Source organism: Penaeus vannamei, chromosome 27 (genome assembly GCF_042767895.1).
Source record: "Penaeus vannamei isolate JL-2024 chromosome 27, ASM4276789v1, whole genome shotgun sequence".
Classification (NCBI taxonomy): Eukaryota; Metazoa; Arthropoda; class Malacostraca; order Decapoda; family Penaeidae; genus Penaeus; species Penaeus vannamei.
Genome location: NC_091575.1, coordinates 32,511,814 through 32,534,313, shown reverse-complemented (window position 1 = coordinate 32,534,313; position 22,500 = coordinate 32,511,814). Strand labels below are relative to the sequence as shown.

General features: G+C 34.4%; 1 protein-coding gene across 3 annotated transcripts in view; it reads right to left on the bottom strand.

Moving 5' to 3' along the window:
* Nucleotides 1–379: 379 nt before the first annotated feature.
* app (Palmitoyltransferase app) overlaps nucleotides 380–22,500 on the bottom strand; it is a 40,062-nt gene continuing 17,941 nt past the window's right edge. For all 3 annotated transcript variants that reach the window (XM_070141219.1, XM_070141220.1, XM_070141221.1), the window contains exons 3-10: nucleotides 21,961–22,121; nucleotides 21,402–21,560; nucleotides 21,075–21,212; nucleotides 20,646–20,803; nucleotides 20,260–20,377; nucleotides 19,889–19,998; nucleotides 18,389–18,542; nucleotides 380–6,799 (exon numbers count right to left, since the gene is read on the bottom strand). In XM_070141219.1, the coding sequence (XP_069997320.1) occupies nucleotides 6,498–6,799; nucleotides 18,389–18,542; nucleotides 19,889–19,998; nucleotides 20,260–20,377; nucleotides 20,646–20,803; nucleotides 21,075–21,212; nucleotides 21,402–21,560; nucleotides 21,961–22,121 (1,300 nt within the window). In that variant the 3' untranslated portion in view covers nucleotides 380–6,497. The remainder of the gene's footprint in view (nucleotides 6,800–18,388; nucleotides 18,543–19,888; nucleotides 19,999–20,259; nucleotides 20,378–20,645; nucleotides 20,804–21,074; nucleotides 21,213–21,401; nucleotides 21,561–21,960; nucleotides 22,122–22,500) is intronic.

The window sequence follows — 22,500 nt, the reverse complement described above, 5'->3', positions numbered from 1 at the left end:
TTAAAAAACAAAGGAAAAGAAGAAACACGTTAGATCAGGTTGGAACAGCAATTGACTCCTTGGTGACTAAGGTGGAGTCATCTTTTTTTGGCCGGAAATATACTGAAAGAAAACTGAAAGGCAAGAAGGAAGAGGAAAAGAAAAGTATGAGAAACTGAAATAAAATAAGATGAAAAAACATCTTGAAAGCCAAGTAGCTGGTAGAGGAGATGCAGATTTTCACATGTAATTTTTAGTTAGAAATATTGTTTCACATCCTTTAAAATAACTTATTATGGGTCAGGTAAAGGGCATGACTTGTTTGTTTGTTTGTTTTAAATGCTTCTGTAAAGGAAGTATGCAAAAACACATTCAAAATAGGGGCAAAAACTGACAAAAGTCAAAAGACGAGATGTTTACTCAGGTGCCCATTCATATTTGTTACAAGAGAGTCAAAGACAAGTTAGTATGCTATAATACTTCAGACATTTTGTTTATCTTATATCAGGAAAATAAATGAAGCACAAAACTAGTGGTTACTATCCTGTCTCAATAGGTCCCTACCTGTTCCTCTTAATTATATCTCTGCAGTCTAGATAACAGCAGTTTAGCTTCTATACAATAGGATAGGAGCACAGATTTGATAAATATTCTAAATGTAACATTGCATAGGTCAAAATATCTAACAACTCTTCATAATGACAAGATATAAACCTTAAAAATTAAAAGGGCCTCTCTTTAAGCTGTATGGAAGTTAAATCTGAAGTTTCGTAATATAATTACTCTTAAAATGTGGCAAAGCAAATTGGTTTCAAGTCCTATCTAGTAAAACATCTGGTTCTTCTTTGTCAGTCATATTTGTTGCTATCTTAATATGCTGTTTATTGATAAATCACTAAATAACAACTGACACACTTATATTCATATGTACATTTGTATGCTTTGACTTTTTTGAGATTTTCATAAGAATAAGATTTTATCTATATGTATAGCTATCAAATTTTCCTGTGATTAAAATGTATGCCATAGTTTATTAATACAAAGGCAGCTTGTATGGCATACATTCACTTTTCTACATTAGAAAATATAAATCTTATACAGTTCAATCAACTGTCTATAAAGAAAACAGAAAATGGGCAAACACTGATGATGCTGACAAAACAAGAACAGAGAATTCTTCAGTGCCAGTAAATTATTCTTAAGTACAGTACAAGGTAAAGTAAAAACAAATTTAAAAGAATGAATTTCATCTTTTCTACTCTTTCTTTATAAAATGAAATCATTAACTGAGAAATTTTAATCATGTAAAGCAGTCTTCTTTATTTCTCTGTGATAACTCAATAGCACAAGTTTAATTCTTTGCCAGCAACAAAATACTGATGATAACACATCCAAAAACTATCACAGAAAAAGGGCACATACTGAAAATGTATCGGCTCATCTATCAACTTCTGCAGTCATGTGAACTCCTTGTAAAACTTCCATAAATCTACACTTTGAAAGAATTATAGGTATGATCATAATTTTGTGTGAAACATGTTATCAAATTCAGGTATGAAAGACTATACTACTAAAGTATCTTAACTGCAGTGGCAAGCTATATATATATCTGATATATCATCTTAATTTAACAAATACAACCTCTTTATTACTGTAGAAAAGTTATGAATTAGAATGTTCACAATACAAGATATATATCTGATGGGTTTCAAATATATCTTTGTCAGAAATGCATGCATTTCTGATGAAGATATATTCAAAACCGGTCAAATCCATCTCTTGTATAGTTAAGACATTCAAACTCATTCATAACTTTTCATTTGTCATCAATGAATACAGCTCTATTTAATATCTGTTTTTATCAGAGCTATCAATTTCATGATTTACTTTAATGTTGCTAACAAAAGAAGGCAGATTAGTTTTAAAATAGATATCCAAAATACCCACATTGAGTAATAATATCCCAATAGAGCATTCCAAAAATCCTCAAATCTCAAAAGTATTCCCAACCTAAAAAATATACTACAGACACTCAAAACTGTTAAATTTCTTGACCATAAAACTATGACAATTTCTTTTCACTATAATATGCATTTCAGCTCTTCATTTCTTTCTAAAATTGTGCTATTTCCTTACCTTGAATACAGTTTAAGAATGAATGATCACAAGTAACCTTGCTCTTCTATCGATAATTTATCTTTCCATGATATATAAACCACAGAAAAGTACACAAAACAAATAAAAAAGACCATATTCCATTCTCTCTTGAAGTTAACTAATGAAATGATTAGACAACTCTTTCATGAAGATTACCTTATTAATTTAATCCATACGTATATTGCACTATGTACACCCTTACTTTAATCCTTGGATTTATAATGAAGAAAACTACACACAAACAACTATCCACAATCAGTACAAGACAAAAATCTGATAAATTCTTTTATATTCTTGTATACACTAATTAATATGCAATATAAGTTCAGAATGGAAGTACATTATACAGGATTTAATGGTATAGGTTGCCCTAATCTTTGTGTATGTGACTGTATATATGTGTACATGTGTGTTTGTGTGTGTGTTTGTGCGTGTACGTGTGTGTGTGTGTGTATGTGTATATGTGTGTACACATGTGTATATGTATTTGTGTGTGCATGCGTGAATGTGTGTACATGTGTGTGTATGTGTATGTGAATGTGTGTGTACGTGTGTGTGTACGCGTGTATGTGTGCGTGTACATCTGTGTGTACGCATGTATGTGTGTGTGTACGTCTGTGTGTACGTGTGTATGTGTACATGTGTATGCATGTATATATGTGTATATATATGTGTGTACGTGTGTGTACTTGTGTGTGTACGTGTGTATGCATGTGTGTGTGTACGTGTATGCATGTGTGTGTACATGTGTATACATGTGTATGTGTATACATGTGTGTGTACATGTGTGTATATGTATTTGTGTGTGAATGTGTGAATGCGTGAATGTGTACACGTGTGTGTGTGTGTGTGTGTACATGTTTGTATGCACATGTATACATGTATGTATATATTTGTTACATGTGTGAATATATTTGTGTATGTATGTGTATGTGTATGTGTGTGTGTGTTTGTGTCTGCATGTGAGTGTGCATGCATGTGTATATGTATGTGTATATATGCTATGTCTGTGTGTGTGCGTGTTTGTGTGCGTGTTTGTGTGCGTGTTTGTTTTGTGTGTGTGTGTGTGTGTGTGTGTGTGTGTGTGTGTGTGTGTGTGTGTGTGTGTGTGTGTGTGTGTGTGTGTGTGTGTGTGTGTGTGTGTGTGTGTGTGTGTGTGCGTGTGCGTGCGTGTGTGCGCGCGTGTGTGTGTGCATGTGTGTGTGTGCATATGCCTGTGAGCAGATGTGTGTGTACATGTGTGTGTTTTTGTGCGCGTGCCTGTCTGTCTGTCTGATGTTGAGTTTAAATCAAGCAAGACTTTCTTTTCCAAAATGCCCATTCTCTGTGAATGTGTGCATGTGTGTTTTTGTTAATCTTTTTTACTTTGTCTGTGAACATGAACTGAGTAGGTGACTCAGGGTGAGTTTGAGTATGAGTGTGGGAGTGAGAAAGTGACTGAGTGGGTGGGTGGGTTAGGTAGGTAGGTGGGTGGGTGGGTGGGTGAGTGAGTGAGTGAGTGAGTGAGTGAGTGAGTGAGTGAGTGAGTGAGTGAGTGAGTGAGTGAGTGAGTGAGTGAGTGAGTGAGTGAGTGAGTGGGCAAGCCAGTGAGCTGGAATGTGATAAACAAGGATAAGGGTGAGCCGATGTGAGTAAGTGAGGGTGAGGCTAAATGTATGATGGAGTTGGGATGAGTCTGAACGTCTGACGGGAGTGACAGCAAGCCTGAGCGTGTGAGTAAGAGTGAGCCTGGTGTGTGAGGGGGTAGGGGTAAACCTACCCATGTGAAGGTGAAGCTTTGTGTGTGAGTGCGAGTGGACTGAAAGAATGAGGATAAACTTGTATATTAAAAGAGTGAGGGAGGAGTCCAAAGTGTTTGAGCAGGTGAGAGCCAGTGTAAGAGAGAGAGCACATCCCAATGATTGTGAGCTTCAGTGTGAACATGAGAGTTAGAATACAAGTGACAGTGAAATTAAGTATGTAGGTGCATGAGAAAGAGCCTGAGTGTCGGAGTGAGAGAGAACGAGTCTGAATGTACAAGTGACTGAGGGCAAGCCTGAGCTTAAATGTATGAGAGGGTGAGGGTAAGACTGAGCATGTGAGTGGAAGTACCAATCCATGAGGGTATGAGTGTGTCAATAAATGAGTTCCAGAATGAGTGCTCTGCTTCTCTAACAGCCACAAATTAGGAGGCATACTCTGGCCTATAGAAAAGCTACCTCATGACACTTGTGGTATATTCCTTTCTCCTAAACTAGCATAAAATCATAATATTGTTAAGATAATAGGTTTCTTGTGGATTACCCTATCCTTAAGAAATACTGGATTATGAATCTTAGACTTTTCTACACTGGAGTAATTGATATTGCCCAACCATATCACCCAAACCAATACTTTAAATGTTACTGGGAAAAGACTCATAAGGCTTCCTGGATGCAACAAACTTTTTTTTCCATTTTAATAAACACTTTAATGACTACCATAATCAGTAACTCTTCAATGACAATTAAAGTCACACAACATTACATTATTCAAGTTGCTGCTGTCAGAATTATTGCCAAAAGCCGAGAGTTTGAGGAACAAGAATGATACAGTATGACTGGTTACCGTACCAACAGGGGCCACACAACCCTTAATGTAAACTACAACCTAAATATAACAGAAATGCAATCAGTGTTTATAAAAAAGTGGAGGGGTCAAAGCCTGATTAATAACAGGGATTTGCTGATAACAACTCAGCTGTTCAAACTCAAACTGATGTGTAAAGATAATAATAGTTTTGCTTTTTGAGTTTCCCTGTGATTTACATCAGAGAAATTCCAATAGATACTGGTCAATTCATTCTCGTTGATATTAATGACATTGTAGGAATAGAAAGAGCTAAACACATCACCCCAGTAGGAACTTAGTCCTGTTTTACTGTTACTATAGACAGCAAAATGTAAAAATTCAACAGAAATAATGTAAATAACAGCTCGCGTATGTGGACAACAATTAAACCCAAATACACAACCTCAAACCACTCATAATAATTTAAAAAATTGTAATCAAACTTAATTCTGTATTGTGGCACCTTACTGTCCACTCCACTCCACAACTCTGTGAATAAGCCAAACATATAGAGAGGGTTTTTATTTAATAACTCTCCATTGTGAAAACCTAACATATATGAGTGGGCTTCCGCTACCCTACTCTACAACCATATAATGTAACCTTCAATTTGTCCTCTGTTACTTTGGAATATCCACATTTGTTATTAATCTTGTCACTGTTCAGTATTAAAATATATGTTTGTATCGTTTATACAAATTGCAATCACTGTCCTTTCGAAATATTGCTGAGTATGAACATAACATATATCTGGGTAAATCCTTATAATTACAAAACAGCTCTGCTTACATTTCATATTAGTAACTAAATTTATGAGGCTGATTAAATATAAAACTTTGGTCACATACACCTGCTGGAATCCTTCCCAACTAAAGTTTTTAAGACAAAAACTATAGATCATATAAACTAATATGATAAAAAAGTTGCATGACTTTAATATCATGTATCTGTTAAATTGTCCTGTCAATGAGTACATTTCAAAGCACATTATCTACAGTAACTTTTAAACAAAGATGTGAAAATTCATTTATGAAATGCAAATATACAAAAGTATGAGAATATGTACAAACATGTGCACACTATGTTTGGGTGTACAAATGGATGTATATTTACAGTACAAGACAAAACACAAAATTCTTCAAACAAATAATTAATATAGATTTAACACTCCAGTGTATACAAACATTCATATAAAAAGAAGAAAAAAAAAAATAGAATAATAAAAAAAAGTCATGTACAAGGCTCAGGACAATCATTCTCAGTCATAAATTTGACTATAAATACATACAAAAATAAACAAATAAGACATACTCAACAAAAACTTCTATATCCACCTACAGGCATACACATCCAAGGGAAAAATCATTCTAAAAAATAAAACCTAACAAAAATAATTCTTTGATTGTGCTTCAGAAAATCTGATTAAGTCACAGATATAAGTTGAACTTTCCCTATTGGATAAAACATTAACACACAGACTTTGCAAACATATTCACTTATAACTAATTTGTTTTTTCACTTATAATAATGTAACTTATATCACAAGTATCTGATAAAATCAAGGTTAAATTTCATTCCTTGTTAAATTACTATAATGTGGTTTATTTGCCCAAAAATAATCACTAGTAAATGGGTCCAGGAACAATGTTTATTTAAGCACATATTCTAAGATCAATACACAAGATAACAGCAGGGAGTGCAGGGCACCATTCCAGCTTGTGTTTGACACTCGCTACAGAAAAAAGAAGTGTACTGGCTACATCCTCAAGGGGCTATACAGCATTACTGTGAATCAGGCCCAATTGAGAAGATTCAGAATGTGAAGGCTGTGACACTGAACCATCGATGGAATCCAAATCAAGATCATAAGAACTATCCAGCAGGTACAACTGGCTGGTGGAGACGCCGGATGTGCCCCCTACACCACCAGTGCTGCTTACCACTGGTAAACTATCAACAGGACTTGATGGGACTGGGTGAACTGGGGCTGGTGCTACTGAGGAACCCACAGGTGCTGGGAGGGGACTGACTTGAGGATGAATTCCTGTTGGGCTATTGCTCACTGCCTCCTTGCCTGAAACAGTCATGAAATTGTTATACTGGCAATGACTCAATATGCATCATCATACAAGTTTATGAGTATTACTGTGCAGATCAAACAGGTACCATCATGTTTGATTTCTGCTATGAGAACCTCAACTGCATAGTAGGAAAGTCAGAGAAATTCCTGAACACAATTTTCTCAAGTACCTCTGTAACACTATACAAAAATAGGATACACTACAGAAAGTACACACAAAATCTTCAAAGAATGTGCATATCACATGAAAATGCCAAGGCACCACAACTATGGAAAAAAAAGAGGGAGAAAGAGAAAAAAAAAATCCTGCTTTATTGAAGGGGGGAAAGGTACAAGCAAGGTGTGCGCATGGAGTGATGACCTCACCTCATCCACATTCTTGAAACTATTCTGGCCATATAAAAGCAAGTGAATTTTATATGATGATTCAGATAAGAGAGATACTAGACTAAAAAGGTAGAATAGGCAAGTACTGTGCTTATCATATTTTTTCAACAGCCCTTAAGAAATCATAATTTAAATAAATATATTTACAATATGATGAGATAATATGCAACCAAATAAAATTATAAATAAAAAAAAAGAAAAAAAGATAATAAAGATTCTTTTTTAAATAACTGATAGCAGAACTCTTCAGCAGTATCAAGTACAATAAGAATATTAACAATCACGGTGATATTTAGCAATAGCAATTTGGAAAAAGTTGTGGGAGCAACAAATTGTATATTACAAAATAATCAAAACATTTTTGGCAATTACCATCTACAGAAGTGTGTGCTAATCTAAAATGCAAGTACGTGAGACGGAGAGAAAAAAAAAAGGAAAAAGAAGAAGAAGAAACAAAATCATAACTCAGACAGCTATGACTCTTCACATCACAAAGAAACGATCTCGAATCATTCCAACATCAACATTCACGAGCATCAACAAAGTAAAAAAGCTTTATGATAAGAAGTCATTCTTTAACCAAACGATCAGTAACTCAGTATCCAATACATGAAGATATCTCAGCGCTCTATATCATATATATATTTACTTCAATACAAGTGCAATGCTGTAGTAACAGGTAAGTGCATTCTACTACAGTGTAAACACCTAACCATGCTGCAGCCACTGATAATATTCCTCAACCCACCTTTTGTTTCCATGATATGCTAAAGTTATTAATTCAAGGTAAAAGAAATACAAAACAAATCAATCAATCAATCAATAAAAAGAAATAAAAACAGAAACAAAGGAGAAACAAATTAGAGAGAAAAGAAAAGAAGGGACAACTGAATAAACCAAAAAAAATCTAGTCCACTAGTGAACTGCGAGAGGACTGCTTATGCAATATGATTGGGATCTGTTGGTCGTCATCTTTCAGACTTTTCCTGAGTTTTCTCCCAGTTATCTTTTGAACTTTGCCACAAGGATTTCCTCTATGCACATGACCAAAGTTGTTGTTGTTGTTGTTATTGTTGCTGATGATGTTGTTGTTGACATTTAGGCCTAGTGGAGGGAATGACGGCAGAAGTGACAGCCAGTGGAGAGGAGGGAGGCAGCATGAAGGGAGAGAGAGAAATAGGGCAAGACATTAGAACTTAACACACATAAAACTACCACCCTTAACAATGGTCTACAAAGCTTCACTACATACACTTTCACTATATATTCAAACAGTAAAATGTGCAAAACTAAAAACCTCTTAACTCCAAAAATATCACAATTACTGCTATCTACACAAAAATGGAAACTGAATACAAGTGCCTTTGCATTCTGTTTATAAAATTGCCAAACAAAATACATGAAAGAAAATACATTGCAACTTTCTACAATCAAAGCAACATCTGTTATTTTTTTTAACTATTGCGATATCTCTCCTGATAAATATGATTTAAAATTTCTTTGCAGTTGATATCAATTTTCAAAAAATCATACCTAACCCAAACTATCTTACTTCCTTTATAAAATATACTGCTGATCACGTCCTTCTACATCACAGATTTTTTATTTCTGTTGTTTTTTGTTTCAATCTGATACCCTGTACCCTGCCTCCATGATACCTGTTAAAATTGATAATCAAATATCAAAAGTACTAGATTTCAAAAAAACTATTTCCTATGAAATGAACTATCATACTTCAACATCTTATATTCCTTCAGTTAGTACAAGTAAAATGCAAGAGGCAAAATACCTCTTTTTTCAAAAAGAAAAATATAAATAATAATTACTCCCACTTAAAAAACAAACAAACTTTCTTATACAATACATAAACCTAAAATCAGCAATACCAGATGTTCTTAAAACATACAAACATTATTACAACAAAGAGGTCATGAAAATCAGCAGAGCAGATTCTGTGTAAAACAAGAATGCTTTATGACAAAACACTGGAAAAGCATCTCCAACCAGCACTGATAAATATATTTTAGAACTCACAGTCTAAAGAATGTTTATGAGATGCAACAGCCGACTTAAAAATACAGTGAGATACAGTTTGTGAAGTACATGCCTGTATGTTGTAGTGCACTGTACATATAAGGATACAGACAAGCATTTTCAGTTATGCTCTTCCTTTCCTGAACTCCACATATCTTTGTTAAGTTAACAAAACCACTATGACACACAATATTATCTGCTTAAGCATGGTATAGGCTGGGATAATGTATACGTAGTTGCACTTTCCACTTGGTAAAGCAATGGTGACAATAACATTTTATCTGCCTGATAACAGCGAAACAACTTAGAAGCCACAACTAACACAATGACACTGTAGTCTGGAAAAAGATAATACACGCAGACAGTAACAACCAGACAGGTTATATTCATGAACTCCAACTTTTAAAAAGAATTCATGATCAAGCTACTTTGGTTTTTATTTGTATATATATATACACCATGGACTAAGATATTGCATAAGCTTCATTGAAAAGTTTTAACTTTGTGGGATAACATCAATGAAATTGATTTCCTCTTTTCTTTTAATTTGTTTTTTCTTTATCTACTGTATGTGCTAATTCAAATATAACATATGCTACAAAATATCTTAGTATGACATTCACACCTCTAAATACCTATATATCAACAACAAACTGTATCTAGAATCCAATACTCTCTAACAACCAAAATCTTTACTCACTTTTAGGAGTTGCTACTAACTTCCTCAATACTAGAATATACCCCCAAGATTTTCCCTTAGTTCATGACTTCGATGCTTACATTCTAATAAAACCTAGAATAGCAATATTTAAAATTTGACAACCTAGATGTCCTTATGAGAATCCTAATATGTACCAAAAACTGGTCCAAATCAAATCAGACACCTGTCCCTATGGAAGAGAAAAAGAAACTATCACAAAAAAATATTCCTTCAAGCTTACATATCAGATGAAACTTTTGAAACATTTAATATCAGATGATACTGTTTATGGTTTAATAATCCCCTTTATGCAATAAAATTTGAGGTGGTCTAGAAAGAATATCCCACCTATATATACAAGTAAAGGTAATTCAAACACTATATGATCTTTCTCATTAAAATGATATATAAATATTACAACTTCAGTGAATGGAACAGACATGAAGTATAAATTGGATAGTCTGACATCAATGGACGAAAGCTGGGCTAAATCAATGCATTTTCTAGAGGTCGTCTTCCCAAAGGTATAAGAGATGAAGTGATGGTAACACTGGAAGTATGTGATATAAATACAGTATTACATATAATCAAATAAACATTCATTGGTTCAGTTATTAAGATCTATCAAATAAATAATCTTTGGTTCAATTATTACAATCTACTAGCAAGAGATCCTTAGCTGCTAGACTCCAATCCAAAGAGAATTTTGATAAGACTCACTTATGCTATGCTTTAATGAAATCAAATATTACAAACAACTATATTCTATGATGCAAACCCAAGTCTGCAACACTCTCACAACACTTGTACAGAGTCAGACACTAGACTGCTCTTCCATTGCTGTAAAACTGATTGGCTCATAAAGCTATAATACCAATGTTACTCATCTATTAACACAGTTTACAATTAATCCTGTTCTTTTGAATAACATAATTTGAATATTGGAGACTGAAAATGATCATCATACAAGAGAAATGAGCTAACTACAAACTGTGAATATATTAAGTGAGATGGATATCAAGATGAACACTGTACATGAACCTAGCATTTTTTATCCATGCAAGAGAGGCGTGCCTTCTGACCATGTGCAAATGGTGCGGGTTTTGCGAGCTTGGATTTGCAGCCTGGAATATGGCTATGTGGTTATCTGACAGCCACAGGAATTAGGAGACAACATGTGCCATAAAATACTTTATTCAGAATACAATCTTTATAGATTTGTTACACTCTCAAAAAAGGTGAGTGATAACAGACTAACGAGGGACACATTAGAAGCACACCTATTATCAACTATGAAAACTTGGAACATCCAACTGCTACAATACATCAAAAATATAAGAATGCACTCTTCATCTTTGTGTTTATTCTGTTGAAGACAGTCTGGCTGACAATGGCTATCAATAAAAATCATAATATTAATAATATTGATGAAATAACTTTCTAATAAATCAAAGTTTCTGCCTGAACTATTTTTCAACAATTAAATAGTTTCCATCAAAATATCTGTGTATCTTTATCCACAATTTGAAGGAAAAAATCATCACATACACTTTCTTTATGTAATCAAATTCTCACTAGATTTAAAGTTGGCAGATTCTCCCTACTGCAAATCCTAAAATTCTTTAGTAAATAACAAATCATACATATTTTCCAACTAAATCCTAAAGTACTTTACACAACTGTAACACCCAAAGTATCATTCACAACAAAATACTCATCCGTATATATTATGGTCATAATACAAGGGAAAATAGTTTATAAAAAAAAAAGTGGACAGACTTCTACATCCTACAGAAAACCTCGGGAACGCAAATGGATTTTTCCCTTCCTCCTCCGTCACTAGAGCAATACTTACTTCATTGTCATCAGGACAGCTTGAAAGGCCATGCAGTCTTTCCAGTTCAGTTTTATATACAGGAATGATCAGGTTTAATTGAACTCTTTTTCTCTCTCTGCTCTTAGCTTTGATTTCGATTCCTCGTGAAAAATAAATAAATAAATAAATAAATAAATAAATAAATAAATAAATAAATAAAAAATAAAAATCTATTGAATGAGGAAGTAATTTCAGTTTGGGTCATCCGATCCAAGGACAGTGAGGTATCAAATGAATAAGTAATTGTGCAATGATATAGTCAGAGAGACACTTCCAAGAATGTACTGTAACAGGCAAAATACCTACAATTTCCTTTCAACTAATGTATTCGCCATTTGATATCTGAAGACTTAAACATGCTTCTATTATACAATACATTAGTATATACAGAAATGTGTCTGTGTTGCATATAATCTGTATGTGTGTCTCGTGTGTGTGTGTGTGTGTGTGTGTGTGTGTGTGTGTGTGTGTGTGTATGTGTGTGTGTGTGTGTGTGTGTGTGTGTGTGTGTGTGTGTGTGTGTGTGTGTTTGTGTGTGTGTTTGTGTGTGTGTTTGTGTGTGTGTGTGTGTGTGTGTGTGTGTGTGTGTGTGTGTGTGTGTGTGTGTGTGTGTGTGTGTGTGTGTGTGTGTGTGTGTGTGTGTGTGTGTGTGTGTGTGTGTGTGTGTGTGTGTGTGTGTGTGTGTGTGTGTGTGTCTCGTGTGTGTGTGTGTCTCGTGTGTGTGTGTGTCTCGTGTGTGTGTGTGTCTCGTGTGTGTGTGTGTCTTGTGTGTGTGTATCTTGTGTGTGTCTCTTGTGTGTGTGTGTGTGTGTGTGTCTTGTGTGTGTGTGTGTCTAATGTGTGTGTGTGTCTCTTGTGTGTGTCTCGTGTGTGTATGTCTCATGTGTGTATGTCTCATGTGTGTATGTCTCATGTGTGTATGTCTCTTATGTGTGTCTTGTGTGTGTGTGTCTCATGTGTGTGTTTCTACATATAACAGTGAGAACATGATATACATCTGAGTATGAAAATGACAGTGACAATGTGAGATACATCCGAGAATGAAAATTAAGTGAGAATTAGTGATAATGCACATTATGCATGCATGAAAATATGTAGCGAAGAGTTACATGAAAATTCCATTCTCATTTATGTGTTTCCTGGGGTGTAAAAATGCTCAGCCCTCTTTTTCTATGCATTTCAGACATATGACTACATCCAGCTAAACTCAACAAGGGTCCAACTGCCATGGAGGACTGTGCTGGGAAGTGGGCACGAAAGATTTTTCAAACAAATTTCTAACGTAGCTCACTAACTATGGGAACTCTTCTCATGGGTAGTGTGTAATGAGGCATATGGAATGAATGAATTTTCAAGAAAGAAATGTTAATTGTTGTTCTAGCAGTCTAACAACTGCTTAGCAACATATGTGGCATAATGGATTACCCTCCTTCCCATTCAGTGGCCATAATATATGAAAATGCATAGAGTCATGCATTTTGCCAGACTTTACTTTTGTATATTACACAATAGGTTAAAGTCCTATTGAAAGTCCACAAAAATGAGACCTATATAGAGTCAAAGCATGGAGATGTGCAAGTAAACAAGTTAGCTATACTGAAGTGAAAATCACATTTGTGCACCATGATTGTGATTGTGTTTGAATTCATATCTACCTTTGTATTTCTCTTATTATCTGACTAGACAGCTTACCAAGCAGATGGCTTATTTTCTTAGTAACTACCACCAGCTACGATCTGCGGCTGATACTGCAATAGTGATTCCATATCCTAGTGAATGAAATTGAAAGATTAAACATAAGCCTCAATGATCTAATGATCTAGCTTATCAATTTAATTACAAAATAAGGCAGTGACCTCAAGCATCTAACATACCTAATAGTCAACTTTTATATAATTGCTAGACCAGATACAAATTATTAACATCCAACTGGAATACATAGCCAAAAAGCCCACTTCTGGTTGTAACAAAATGAGAATACACTCATTAGTTATCCACTACCACCATCCACAACTTCAGTATTATCAAAACGAACAATAGATGAGCACATTGGGAAAGAGATAGTATTACAAAAAAACAACAGCTGCACATGTACACAGGATGAAATTTACATGTCATTATGGTAATGTCAATAATGAAAGTATCCACTAAACTTTCAGACATAATCTAGATAATTTCAGTAAGTTCCTTGTCTTTAAAAAGATATACTGTGTTAATAAATTAACAGACACTAACATCTCTTCTATTATCTATATAATGCAAAATATAAAAATAGTCAGTATTTTACTTGTTTTTCAACTCATTTTAGGTCTGTGAGCAACTCACAGCTTGTCTAATTCTTTTTTCTTTTAAACAGCCTGTGAAAATCAATTTGATAATATTGTATCTTTACAAGTCTGTCATCTGCAACCCCACTTGTTTTAGAGATCTAATGAAATATAATAACCAAAAAAAATATGTGAAAATACTATGAGAATGTGGGCTAACCAATACCCAGAAGTGTCTAAGACATTCTTTTCTTTTGTGTACCAAAGGAGAGAACTCCATTAAAACTGCGACAGAACTACCTGACAGGAATTATCAACTGTAAGGAGTAAATCTAATATTGCTCGTGCCCACCCATGTGTGTCTACCAAGAGAATAATAATTATAAAATTTGCAGGCAGGAGGAAACACATTCAAATTTATTCAAGGAACTATGACAATGTTCTGTTATCCTGCTACATGACCACAACTGAACATCACTATCTTTGGGCCCCCTCTTTTCTTTTATAATATATAGTAAAAAGAACTGATCTACTGGACTCCTAAGTCTATAACAAGCCACAGAATGTTCAGGGGCTGTTCTTTCTTTCATAACCAGAAGTCTCCTGTTGCAAAACACAAACCAAACCTAAGATCTGAAGTTCATAGATGATCAGAATGATTTCTATTATTCCTTGAAAAAGCTTGGTATTCTTTGCAATTATTTTGGTGTTCACCACTAGCTACACTCAGACCCACACCCACATGCAAAATATACATCTGAGTAGGTACTACTTATCTGTGTTTATATACCGTTGACAAATGTGTGAATGCTATAAAGTTATATCTGAAATGTAAGGCAATCTCTCTTTCTTACGAAAATTTGTTATATAGCCTCTCCTACCACAGCTCAAATAGTCAATACAAACATGAACTATTGCTTATCAATATAACAGATGGAAAGTCTTGTTAAAGATGTTCTTGGATTAGTTAGTATTGCAGTTCAAAGTAATCAAAGAATAAAAAAGCTTAGTGTTTCACAAATTCTGAATTGCATATATAGCAATCCAATTACAGCTGTTTATATCAAGAGACCTATGAAGGTACAGGACACTAAAAACTGGTATCACAACACAGAAGGGAACAGGGAATTACCATATCCCCTGTATCATTAATGCATTTATAAGGGAAGCATAATGATTGTTTAATATGAGCACCCATATACACATCCCATTAGCATTAGCAAGCAATTTAAAATTAATCAATCACACTTTGACATGGACACACACACATACACCATCCCATCCAAATACATGTCCCCCCCCCACACACACACACACAAACACACACAAAGAATCTCCATTCTGGAAAACACTCTTCAGAATGGCATATATATTGTAACTACTAGGACTGTATAATCTTTTTCCCCATTGTACCAATTTCTCTAATATCAGTTGCAAATGGAATAGAAAAATCTTTGAACAAAGGCAAGGAAATATGACAAACTTTTTCACTAATCAGCCCTAAACTGAACTTCAGTGCATTGCACTAATGAGGAAAATATTTGAATCATGAATAATAATACAATAAAAAGTAGGTTTTAAAGGGGTAATATAACAATTATTTCCAATACTTCAACACCTAAATAAATGTTCTGCCTCTTGCAAAATGTCTAAGGATAACTTAGTAAAGATAAAGTTCATGGTATCAAAAAAATGTAATCTTTTTTCCTGTGACTTACTTCTTAAATTCACCTATTGTTAGAGTATCACAAAATATCTTCAACAATTTACTCATTTTGGGCTCTAATGAGCACATCAAGTAACCCACTGCTGGTGTATCGCATCTATCTATCTATCTATCTATATAAATATAAATGTTATGGTGAAAATGGGCCCAAAAAGAAAAGAAAGAAAGAAAAAAATGTTGGACAATCTTGTGTAATCCTGATTATATAAGTATGTATGCTAAACAGAAGTGTGAGAGCTGGTTACTAATAGCACCCATACTCAATTTCACTTTGTAGATCTATATATTTGTGTGAACAATTCCTTAAATGTTCACGTACTCAAAGCCAGGCTTAACTAGATCTTAATTTGCTCAACACAAATCTTCCTCCCTAACAAAGGACAGTCCCCCTAAGAAAGAAATAATAAAAAGCTGGACCACACCTTGTCACAATACCACATCAAGAAGTAGACATCTGAAGATATCCAAAAAAGATCACAAGGAGACTGGAACCCTACGCAAAATGATACAGACTTCTAATGAAAACTTCTGAATTCTGATTTCTCCTTTAGAAACAATGGACCATTAACTTCTCCTATGAATCCTCAAATCCTTTTATGAGGTACAATTTGGAAAGAATTAATAAGTCTAATCACAATATTCTACTTTTTTACATGATGATCGATTGATGGATATAGGTAATATGAAGAAATACTTTTTGAGAATAAATTCCATAATAAAACATCACGCGCTTTGAATTTCAGAACCTACAGCATATGGACATATGTATTACACATAAATATGTACAAATGTACAAGGTATATATGTACAGAAGTGGTAATAAATGCTTGCATATAGTACCAAGAAATCCATTAAAACACATGTCAAAATAAATTTTAAATCCTATGAAAACATTGGAGTTAATCAAGATTTGATTTAGTATCTTTGATGTCTGACTAGAATATGTATATTGGGTGTGAAGAAGATCCAATAGACATTTTGGTTCATGGGTAAAATAATAACTTTACATACTATTCTATGTCAATGATATAAAATGACACCATATGCAAGTATCATATTCTACCACATATATACAGATGACACTATATGGTATATGTATTATATACACATTATGTATATAAATAGGTATATGTGAATGTGCATGTATATGTATATGCATTTGTCTGTGTATGTGTATACATATGTATATGTATATGTATGTGTATATGTATGTGTATTTGTGTATGTGAATATCTATATTTGTGAATTCTACCCTAGTTATAATGGACTAAAAGGCAGGAAGCCCTTTCTGTATATGCCAGGAGTCCTCAACTTTCTGGAACCTAATGAATTCTTAACTAAAGCTAAATATCAGTTCCAATTATTTACTCCATAGCCAGGACTCCTTCTCCCGGCTACTTTTTTTGCACTGTGTGATTTCATTCCTGTCATGCACTTTCAAGACATAAAATTCCAACACCATATATAACTCTTACTGTTGATATTGTTATTCATTTATATGTATTGTTAATGTGCAAATAAAAGTACAAATGGGCTGTATGTCTCTCTCCTATTTAATTTTCTTTTTTCCTTTTACCCAATGCTACCACGAAAATGTAGTTCACTGTAGTTTTTTTGTGAAACATAATCATACTAGTAGTAGTATGGTAACTATTAATAGTAAGCAATTAGCATGAATTTGTCAAATTTGCACATAGATGAATCCACAAGTACACAACCATTAAGTAGTCAATTATTAGACCTCACCTGAAAACATCTTAAAAATCATGGGAAAGGGTAATTAGGCAAAATAGGTAGCACTAATAATTGACTCAATGGTGAGTAAGTACTTGTCAAGAAATATATATAAGAAATCAATGAGCTAAACTCTCAGTAGGCATGCCATGTATGTACATGCCATCCCTGGCAGCATTGGGTTAGCAATTATTCTCTCCTTTATCATTGCCTTCTCTTCCACCAATATTACTCTAAGCTACTACAGTAGAATGTAGTAACTTTTCAAAATAACATTCACCATATACAGAGAAAAAGGCTTAATTATGCCTGTGGTTACTTTCCATAATAAAGAGACACTGATACAACACTAACATATAAATCCAGCAGAATGGGTCTATTTGGACTTCATTATGGGTTCTGGAAGTAGCATAACACATATCAATGCCTTGCTTGTAGCTCTGAGCCTTTGAACAAGCAAGTGAAGCAGTATATGACTCATCTGTGACCCCATCGTGAATAGCATAACTCACCCTAATCCTTCCTATGTAGACTCATTTTCAGTGAAAACTAGGTTCTTTAATTAACTTATCGACCTTAATTCACTATGTCACAATAATATCATAAAAGGTGGGATTAACAGATGCCAAATACTGTCCATAAGTGCAATCCATTTCTACTGTGAAGGCGGATTTTAAATATATCGAGGAAGCCTTTGCACCACTGGTACTGGACTCCACTCAGCACAAGAAATTCCCTAACAAAACAAAACAAAACAAAAATTATCACACAGCTTTACCCAAGTAGGGGTGCACCTGCAGACTGTATTTCAGAGTTGCTAGTGTGATGGTAGTCTGAAGAGGCTGAACGAAGTACCCACCATTTATAGACTGGGATGATGCTGACTTTTTCTTCAGTGTTGGAGCCACATTGCCGTTGGGGGCTCCTGTGGTGACAGCACCCGTCCCCCCTCCAGCACCTCCTGGGCTTCCAGTCGGGGCCTCTGATCCTCCTCGCTGTGGCACTATGCCATTCTAAAGAGGAGAAAAAAAATCATACATTGAAAAAAAATATTATATTGGAAATTACCTGCCACTGTCACAATCACAAATTTGATATAGATATAACCTGGATGTAACTGGAATGAGACATTTCCCTATCTACCAGTTAATTTCTAATGAGACTAGAAAACTTTTGTTTCAAAATAATGCTAATGACTGGTATTTCTACTAAACGTGTATATTATACTCGATGGAAATTAACTGAATTTATGCATCAGTCCTCATCTACTGTCCTAAATGATATGACAAGGCATCAAAGACTGCGGTGGACTTGACAACTGGAAATTCAACTTGTTCCTGTTGGCTGGAAACCCCATATTGACAGTCGCGTCTTGGTCCATATCACAGCTGTCATGGGGTGTTCTAGATGACTGTTGTCAAGGTTCATTTGAATGTAAAGACCTATAGCCTTCCCATCTTGATTGAAAACTTGTCTTTTTTGTACTTTTCTGAACCAAAACTATGAAAATGAATGGCAAACAAATGACATGTAAAACCAGCATTGCACTTCCTCAAAAAGGACTGCTTGTTGGAAACTAGACTTTGTTCAGTCCAAGCAGTAATTCAAATTTCCCACTGACATTCAGTTACGATTGCTAGGTTTGATTAGGCTAGATTAATTGGCGTAAAAACTCAAAGATTAATCCTGTTTGCTAATGTACTGTCTATGCTATATTATACCATAATTTGCATGAATTTGTCAAATTTGAAAAAAAATAATAATAAATAAAAATAAATAAATAAATGAAACGTCAAAAAATAAATCATGATGTTCCCATAACATGACCAACCCAGAAATTTCTTTATGGTTCCAAAAGCTATTTAAAGCACTTTGCTGAAAATGTACAAAAACAGTACTCAGGAAAAGCAAAATGTGTGGTCTCGATACTAAAATAGAGTAAAAAACAAAACAATCCTACTAATTTTTAATAAACTATATGAAATTACATTACTACTTTACTACATTATAGATCATTAGTCAGAATAAAGTTTTAAATTTAGTAAGAATTTGACATTGGATTTGACTAAGTTAAGATGTACTTACATTTAGAGCAAGATCAGCTTTTTCTTTACAATAGTAATGTCAGGTTAGCTATCATTAACATTCTACCAGCATCACTGCATCAAATATGCATTACCTGACAATATCAAAGTACAAATGTTGGCAGTGAAAATTTTAAAACATACTTATATCTGCATTTTAAAAGATCTCTTACACAGCAACATAAATATCTAAACATTTATACTAAAAATAGTAAAACTAATGCAGTGGGTATTACCTACACTTATACTGTGTATTCTGAACTATAAATACTTACCGAAGGTTGAACTGTGTGTACTGTACCATAACTTCTTGAAGATGCTTGATTTTCTGAGACCTTTCCTTGGGTGGTAGTAAGGTATTCTAGTGTTACTACACCCCTGCGATCTGGATGCAAGAATCAACATTTAGCAGGTGGATACATTTCTTTTTTCTTTTTTAATTATTATCATTATCATTTTTAATTAATCTATTTTTTAAGTCTACAAGTACCTGTGAGAAATTACATGAAACATTTCAAGCCCATTCAGTTTCCTGACATTCAAAAGTATAAAAATCATAAAATGTCTGTAATCTATCATATTCTACAAGTGACAGGTTGCCAGAACCATCATTTTACAATAAAATACAATTGTAGATCTTCTTTACCAATGAGACTTGGCTGAACTGGTCCACAAAGAACAGCCAGGCAGTTGAGGCAGAAGTTCCCATATCCGTAGGGATTGAAGTTAGCTTGGCCACGACGAGCAGTAAATGAACCTTTGATCTGCCAATAGAAAAATATTATTTTATGATGTTAAGACACTTAAATATATCAATCACTATTAGAAATTATCAAGCCATATAAATGCAGAGAAAAAAATTCTGTCCCTAGTGCAGGTCAGAGTAAATTTTGTCATAAAATAGGAGACAATTAACTGTTCCCTTACAAATTTGTACATTATGCTTCTAGGTTATCAAACCAACATCAAACTGTCAAAAGATACATAACCCCTTGCACTGAGTGATTGCTATACATATTCACATATACTAACATCCTCATTGGTGGTTTGGTTGGATGTGGTGAGGTAGGTGTGGAAGCCCGCCAGCCCTAAGATGGACCACACCGAGAAAAAGCAGATGACACCTTCTATCACAGATGCTGGGTTCTTCTGGATGGCCACCATGAAAGTCTTACCTTCCTTGTTCATGTCTAACAGTATCAGAGAGAGTATTGAAGAAGATCAGTAATTATAATGGTAATCCATATAAAATGCATAGCATAATCTTCAAGAAATATTGAAACTTCAAAAAATAACTAATATAAAGTAAAAGGGGGCAAACATGAAAATGAACAAATTCTACTGAAAACAGTACTGGCAGAGGGTTAGTTACTATCAATTTACAACATGGAGCCTACTCTACTCCTTGGTTTATATACGTATAAAGAGCTACAAAGTAAAATCTGTCCTGTCAGTACTTACATATGACAAGATGTGCAATGACGCAGGAGAATATGAACACACAGAGAAAAGCCAGAGATATAATGAAGAGGTAGAAATACCGGTAATTTCTTTTGCCTACGCAGTTACCGACCCATGGGCAGTGATGGTCAAACCGCTCTGCAAAATATTTCAGTCACAGGTAAATTTCGTAAGGCGGAGGCTGATTTTTTTTCTTCTTTTGGTCGGACAGAGACTTTAGTGCTTTCTTAGGGTGCAAGATTCTAATTAATTTTTCTTTTCAATTATAGCTTATATCAAACAATATCTAATAGAAAACTTAAGAAATGGCGTAAGCTCTTATCTTACCAACACAATTATCGCAGATTGAACAGTGTGATGCTCGAGGTGGTCTGAATATTTTGCAGGTAAAACAGTACTTAAGCTTTACAGTTACGCCCCTGACAGTTATTTCCTTGGTTCGTGGTGGAGGCCGATAGCTGGGAACATTGCCAGAATTCGGCACCTCTGTTGAACAAAGATTGATGTAGCAATAACAAAAAAAAGAAAACAAAAAAAGTCAGTTTGCTATATTTATGCCAACTACATACAACAGCATATTAGTGCAATCAAATTTGGCCAAAATCATGTACCATAATTAGCCTTTCTAGGGACAGCAACAGTGCTCCTAAAATTTCCTATTGCAGAGCAACTTCAATAACAAACAAACAAGAAAAAAAAAATAATAATAATCCCTTTTCAAATCAAAACAAATCAAGTGTTCCTTACACTCTTTAACTCATCACCACTTCTTCCATGACATGCAAAATGATAAATGAATAAATAAATAAACAAACAAGTAAAACAAAAGTAGGATAAACAACTAAACAAATAATACAAAACAAAACCAGAGCACACAGGGCATTACCAATTTGCTTTTCCGTATAAATAGCCTCCTCGGCCGTCGCCCTGGGAATGATCCCTGGGTCACTGAATGACGTGTGGAAAAGGGACGACATGACGAAGATAAACAAGAGAGCTCCGACAGCTGGGATTGCTGGCGTAAGATATTTTGCCAAGAAGGGACAGCTGCAAAATGTAAACAAGCATCAGAATGTTGATAAGTTTTAGGATAATACCTTATTAAAGGATTGTTTGGATGGATCATGTTAATAATAAAACTATTAATAAAAAGAGGTAACATTTTAGTTTTTTCTTTTTGGGTGGGTAGAGGGTTGTTTTTTTCCTTTTTTTTACTTAAACTTTGTGCCAAAATAATGTGTAATAATTAACACAAACACTTCAGATGCGAAAGAATGCAAAAATTGTTACACTGATCGATTCAACCAACTTCCCATAAGATGACAGAAAGATAAGAGATGGAGAGGAAGATGATGATGGTGACGATGATATTGACGATGGTGAAAGAAAGGAACATAACAATGGAGGTGATAGTGATGGCGATGAC